Source organism: Grammomys surdaster, unplaced genomic scaffold (assembly GCF_004785775.1).
Source record: "Grammomys surdaster isolate TR1022 unplaced genomic scaffold, NIH_TR_1.0 126133, whole genome shotgun sequence".
NCBI lineage: Eukaryota > Metazoa > Chordata > Mammalia > Rodentia > Muridae > Grammomys > Grammomys surdaster.
In genome coordinates this window covers 4,239,281-4,246,189 of record NW_021620941.1, presented here as the reverse complement: position 1 = coordinate 4,246,189, position 6,909 = coordinate 4,239,281, and the positions used below count along the sequence as shown (strand labels likewise).

Genomic DNA, 6,909 nt, shown 5'->3' with positions numbered 1-6,909 from the left:
AGACCAGGCCAGGCTGCTGCAGGACACTGAGAGCTACTCTGTCTAAAACAGGGGCAGGAAGACCAGGCCAGGCTGCTGCAGGACACTGAGAGGTACTCTGTCTAAAAAAGAAAGAAGAAAAAGAACAAAAAAATGTGATGTAACTCAGCCATATCGACTACCAGCTACAATGCTACCACATGGAAAGTGGAGGCGGGCTCACACCCTCGTCCTTGGCTACCTGGCAAGTTTAAACCTAGTTGGGAAGCACGGGACTTTCTTTAAAGTGTTTGGCTTTTTTTTTTTTTTTAACTGTTTTACTGTTTGCTTGTTTGTTTTGTTCTCTCTGTTTTGTCTGTCTGTTTTTCAGTTGCTTGTTTTCAGAGGGGAAAAAAAGGTGTGGATTTGGATGGGGGAGGATTTAGGGGGAGTTTGGGAAGGGGGGGCATGATCAGAATATGTTATGTGAAAAAAAAACTATTTTAAATTAAAAAATACTGACGTGTGTGTGTGTGTGTGTGTGTATGTGTGTGTGTGTTTCTGATTCTGGGATGAAGCCCAAGGCCACAGCTCAGTCCCTTCACCCTCTTGTCTTGACAGTGCACAAGGGGCCACCAAAGATCCTTGGCTTCTCTAGGCCCTCAGGCTTCCTCTACCCCAACCCCCACACCCCACCCATGACTGTCCCCTTCCAAGGCCTGTGTGAACACTTGTTGACAGACACTACATGAGAGCAGTCTAGCAGACACACACCTATCTGATCCAGTGTTAAGGACACATAAGACCTCCTAAGAGCACTGAGCAATGCGGAACAGGTCCAGCCTCCCTCCGGTGTGCACTGTGTGTATAAACTTCCTGTCCCGCCCGGATGCTCAGGTGCTGCTTGCCCCACACCAGTGTCTCAAGAACCCCAGGATAATCTCAAATTCACCCGTAACTGAAGATGACCTTCCACTTCTGATCCTCCTATTTCTACCTGGACTTCTAGGTGTATGCCACACACAGACAGCCCACCCCTCCCCCAGCTTCCTGCATGTACACAAAGACTCTACCAAGTGAGCCCCATCCCTAGCTGAACTTGGCTCTGAGTGCTTCTGCAGCACAGCTACTCAAAAGACTTGAACTAAAGGGTGACGCCAGGCTGGGAACAGAGTTGCAGTAATTGCTACATTTCTGGCTAGTCTGGGTCTCTAGAGACAAAAGTGTCAGACACTTTAATCCGAGTGCTTGGGAGGTGGAGGCAGGAGGATTGTAATGAGTTTGAGGCCAGTTTGAGCAACAATGTTTCAAAGTGGGTTGGTGCCTCAGGCATGGTAGCATTGTCTGTCAGCCCAGCACCAAGGCTGTGGTGGTAGGAGGATGAGCTGCAGGTTTACTTAAAGGCGCAGGCTCCAGCAAGGGCTGTCATGTGCCAAGATACACACGTACCACCCCAGAGAGCATGCACCAGGAGAGGAGGGTACTCAAAAGTTCATTTAAGTGAGCAGGAGACAGCAGTGGGAGATTACCATGGTCCATGGGATGTAAAGACAGAAATTGTTCAGCTCATACTCCCTGAATACCTCTAGAGGTGGAAAATCACATGGGGCTTTCCCCCCACCTCAAGGAGCTCAGCATCACTGAGAAGGAAAATGTCCTGGAATTGAGTGTGCACCTGAAAGCAACTAAACACCACTCAATTGCACACTTTCAAAGAGCAGGGTTGGGGCCAGCAGAATGGCTCAACAGGCATAGGTGTTCGCCACTGAGCCTGACCTCCAGGACCTGCAGCGGCAGGAGAGAGCGGACGTTCACACTGTCCTGTGACAGACACGTGCACGGTAGCATTTACACTAGTGTTACTCCATACACACGTCACCATCTTTTTTTTTTTTTTAGATTTATTTATTTTATGTAAGTACACTGTAGCTGTCCAGACACCCCAGAAAAGGGCATCAGATCTCATTTCAGATGGTTGTGAGCCACCATGTGGTTTCTGGGAATTGAACTCATGACCTCTGGAAGAGCAGACTGTGCTCTTAACCACTGAGCCATCTCTCCAGCACCACATGTAACAATCTTAAAAATAAAAACAAAAGATCATAGAGGAGTAGCCAGCTGTGCAGGAAACTGAGGCAGGAGGGTCACATAAACCCAAGAGTTTGTAATAGAATATCAAGATCTGGCCTCAAAAACATATGTTATGTGTATCTTAAAGATCGGCTTATTTTATGTGTGTGTTTTGCCTACACCATGTGTGCATGGTGTCCGGGAACCAGAGACAATGTTTGTTTTGGAACTAGGTTCAAGATCTGTTGTGAGCTGCCATGTGGGTGCTGAGTCTTCTTCAGGATCAGGGAGTGCTCCCTACCTACTTAGCCATGGTCTCCGCAGTACAGGTGGTACATGTACATTTTACCACTATCCTTTTTTTTTTTCCACAAATGTTTTGAGGCAGGGCTCATGGAATTCAGGCTAATCTAGAACTCATTATATAGCCAAGGCTGTCTTTGAACACCTGACTCCACCCCTCAATGTCTGCCCTGTATCCCCCCTGGAATCAACAGACATGGCTACCAGACCTGGCTACCAACCCACCTTCTCCTCATAGGATAGACCTCCTGGTACTTTTGACAGCAGACTAAGTTAAGCAAGTAGTTATTCATTCTGGCTCAATACAAAACCGGATTCCCAGGTCACAGCACACACCTGCAGTCAGGGTCACAGCAGGCTGCCGGCAGTGAGCACCTCCAGGGCATCCCAGCAGCTCCAACCACTGCAGGGACAATTACTTGAACTCCAAAGCATTCCCAAAGGAGCAGCACCAAACTTTCATATTAGCGATGGTATCTCCCACACAGACCAACACACCCCACTAAGAAACAACTGCAAGGCCCAACCCCTAGTAAGAGCCTGCACCCCAAACCCAATCTCAAGCTAAGAACCAGAAAGCCTTCCTTCTGAGAACAGATTAGTCTATGTTGAGAAAGAAGCCAGGCATGGTAGTGCATGCCTTTGGTACCAGCAGCTGGATGGATCTCTGTGATGTCCAAGACCAGCCAGAGGTACATTGGAGACCCTATCTCAAATAAATAAATAAATAAATAAATAAATAAATAAATAAACCTGGTCTACAGAGCAAGTTCCAGGACAACCAGGGCTAAATAGAGAAAGCCCTGAGGTGAAAACAGAACACTCACTGCTCTTCAGAGGAGGCCAGTTGACTCTCAGAACCTGCATGACAGCTCACAGTTCTAATCAGCTCCAGGACCCAAGCATCTGACATCCTCTTCTGGCCACCAAGAGTACCACAATCTCACATAGTATACAAATAAAACACTTACACATGAAATAACTAAACACTGAATGTACCGCTTTCTCTTTAGTCCACTGCTGAAAGGCAAACACGCATCACCACGTGCCCGTGTTGATTTCTCCAGAGGAACCGGCCGAAGAGCAAGAGGCACTTACAGCACAGGCTTCCGGAGAGGAAGGAGACTTTGGAAACACAATCTTAGTTTTTATTTTGTTGTGTTTTAAAACAGAGTTTCTCTCTAGGTAGCCCTGGCTGCCCTGAAACTCACTCTGTATGCTGGCCTTGAACTCAGAGACCCTCCTGCCTCTGCCTCCCAAGTGCTGGGTCAATAGGTGTGTACCACCACCACCTGGTTGACTAGAAGCATCTTAACGGTGTACTAAAAGGAAATGACGAAATAAATTCTTTAAGTGTTCTTTAATTCCAGCACTCTAGAAGTCACCAGATGCCCTAGAGCTGGAGTTACAGACAGTTGTGAGCCACCTTGTAGAGGGTGGGAACTCAACCTGGGTCCTCTGGTAAAGCACCCAGTGCTCCTTACTGCTGAGTTACCTCCCCAGGCCCCCAAAAGTAAGTTCTTACATTTTTTTAAGTTATACATATAGGTGTGTGTGTGTGTGTCAGTGGGTACATGTATGTATATATATGTTACAGATCCCCAGAGTTCAGAAAAGGGTACTGGGTTCCCCGAAGCTAGAGTTACAAATGGGCATGGACCACTGATATGCTAGATGCTGGGAATTGAACCTGGGACTTCCTGAAGAGCAGCAAATGCTCGTAACCACTCTCCAGCTCCAAGTTAGTTTTTCTAGGTTGAAGGGATAGCCAGTGATGTGGAACTTGCGTAAGCTGAGAGGCAACGCGTTTGGTCCCCAGGACCTCCTAACACTTCTACTGACTTCTGACTCGTTCCTCTGCTGCAGTAGTGACCCGGGCCGATATATACCAGGCGACCACTGTGCCCTGGAGCAAGGAGCAGCACCCACCCACCCTCCTAACTGGGTTTGTGTTGTACATGCGCAACTGTTTTTAGGATCTCATTTGTATTTATGTGTGCATGTGCATCTAGGTGTTGTGTGCTGGAGTCTTCAGAAGAGGACATTAGTTCCCCTAGGGCTGCCATTACATGCAGCTGTGAGTGGCTCAGCCTCAGTGCTAGACTCAAAGCCATGTCCTCAGAAAGAGCAAAAGGCTTTTCTTCCTGTTGTTACTTAGTTTTACATACATGGATGTTTTTCCCCGTGTATGTTTATGCACATGTGTGCTGTGCATGCAGATACCAGAAGAGGGCGTCAGATCCCCTGGAACTGGACTTAAGATGAATTTGAGTCACCATGTGGGTGCTGGGAATCTAACCCGGGTCCTCTGCAAGAGAAGCCAGTGCTCTTAACTGTTGCTGAGTTAGCTCTCCAGCCTGTTTTTAAAACAAGGTCTCATATAGCCCAGGCTGATCTCGAACCTCTGATTCTCCTGCCTCCACTCTCCAAGTGCCAGAATTGTAAGTATTTCCACCTCTTTTCCAATCCAATTTTCCCTAAATTTTAGACATAAACCACTGATACCAAGAGGAAAAGTAGCCCTCAGGTGTTGGGAGCCGACTCTTAGCCGAAAGTGGCTATCATCTTTACAGCCATCTCGAGCCATATACCCTGACAAGAGACTTGTTTCAACAGCCTGCAATAGCTGAGCGCACTCTGATAAACATCTTGTTACACTGTTTAGTGCCCCCAGCTGCCAGGTGCTCCTGGTATCCATGGCTACAAGGCACGTGACGTAGTGGCTTCAGTTGAGATTGTCCATGAGGGCAAGTCACGTGGTAAAGGGTATAAATACCCAGGATTTCCCTTCTATAGGGGAGTAGAGGAGTAGAGGAGTAGAGGAGTAGAGGAGTCGAGGAGGAGGAGGTAGAAAGTAGGAGGTAGTAAGTAGTAGGAGGTAGTAGGAAGTAGGAAGTAGAGGAAGGAGAGAGAAAAGTGAGAGGTGTCAGGAGACTGAAGGAGTGAGAATATAGTAAGAAGAGAGGAGAATAAAGAAGACTTGAAGAGACTCCACCGGACTCTGGCTTGTATCTATCTTTTGCGTCTCTCGCCCCTTTTTTCCCCTTCCTCCGTCCCCACTTTCTCTCTTGCTAGACCCTGACCTGCCGACCGGAGCAGCAGAACCGGCCGGCCTTTACAAAGTAACAGAACCCGACGGCCGTTACAAAAGAAACGGCAGTTACACTCAGGTTCTGCTGTCTCCTGAATTCTCACAACTAATCAAGCAGGCAGGGGTGCTTACAGCCAAGCCCAGACACGTGAGTGTCACCCATAGGACTCACATGGTAGACAGAAACTACCGACTCCCAAAAACTGTCCTCCGACTTCACACTCTCAAGCAATGCATCAGTAAACAAAATACAATGAAAATTTCAGGAGTCAGAATCTCCTTCAGGAGTCAGGAGATCCTCTCTCCATCGTGAAGAGGGCCCTTGAGGCAGAGGCAGGCAGATTTCCGAGTTCAAGGCCAGCCTGGTCTACAGAGTGAGTTCCAGGACAGCCAGGGTTATACAGAGAAACCCTGTCTCGAAAAACCAAAAAAAAAAAAAAAAAAAAAACCAGCCAAATATCTACCATTCACAAAAAAAATTCTTCCAAAAATGGCTCAGCTGGTAAAGGCACCTGGCCAAGCATGACACCATTGAGTTGGATTCCCAGGACCCATATAGCGCAAGGAAATAACTAACTTGTACAAAGTTATCCTCTGACCTCCACAGGTGCTGTGGCACATGCATGCTCCACCACATAAATTAAACAAATGTCATTTAACAACAACATGGAACCCCTAAGAGTTTTGTTTTCCTGGTTTGCTTTTGTTGTTTGTTTTGGTTGTTTGTTTTTTATTTTCTCCCCAGAGACTGGAGAAAGTCTAACGCGAAAGCATCCGTGAGTTAGTTTTTGCATTAAAACATGAAAACACAATACTGAACCCCGACCTTCCCGCCCGCGCTGCCGGTAGCGGGCCCGCGCCCTCACCGTCTCCCCGCAGATGCCCTGGACGCTCCTCCACTGCGAGGGCACGGACGCCACGCCCAGGGTCTCATCCTGCAGAGGTGCCGGCCGTCCCCGCCACTCCGCGCCGCCAGCCCCGCCAGCCCCGCCAGCAGCCAGCGCAGCAGCTCCAGCGCTTCCAATCCGCCGAAAAGGCCTGGGCGACGCGCGCATTGCCATGGCGACCGCCCCGCCCTCTCGCGCCTGCGCCCTGAAACGTGACCGCTGCCGGCTTCGCCCACACAAACGGAAGTTCGAAAAGAGGAAGTGAAGCTGTCGGCTCCGTTTTTGAACTGGTTACAGCATCGTCTTTAAGACCCAGAAGAAAAAAATGAGGATGTTTAGCAGCCAATACAACAAAACGGCAGTAGTTTGGAACTGTCCTATTCCTAGAGGCCGTTTTGGAGCCGGAAACAGTTCTTCGTGCTGCAAGGAAAAAAAGCGGAAGTGAGGCGTGGGCTCCAGGTTCAAAGATGGCGCTGGGCGGCCCGGGGCAGAGGCGAGGACCGCCTACTGCGGCCTATTGGGCTATGCTGGTCCGGAGACCCTGCTGAGCTGGAAGCAGCCGAGTACACCTTCACCGTACTTTGCGCCGTTTAAGTTGGC

At 48.7% G+C, this 6,909-nt stretch overlaps 1 protein-coding gene across 1 annotated transcript in view; it reads right to left on the bottom strand.

Moving 5' to 3' along the window:
- Wdr34 (WD repeat domain 34) overlaps positions 1-6,656 on the bottom strand; it is a 15,988-nt gene extending 9,332 nt beyond the window's left edge. Inside the window, exon 1 of the mRNA XM_028756879.1 lies at positions 6,289-6,656. Coding sequence (XP_028612712.1) covers positions 6,289-6,483 — 195 coding nt within the window. The 5' untranslated portion in view covers positions 6,484-6,656. The remainder of the gene's footprint in view (positions 1-6,288) is intronic.
- Between the last annotated feature and the right edge of the window lie 253 nt (positions 6,657-6,909).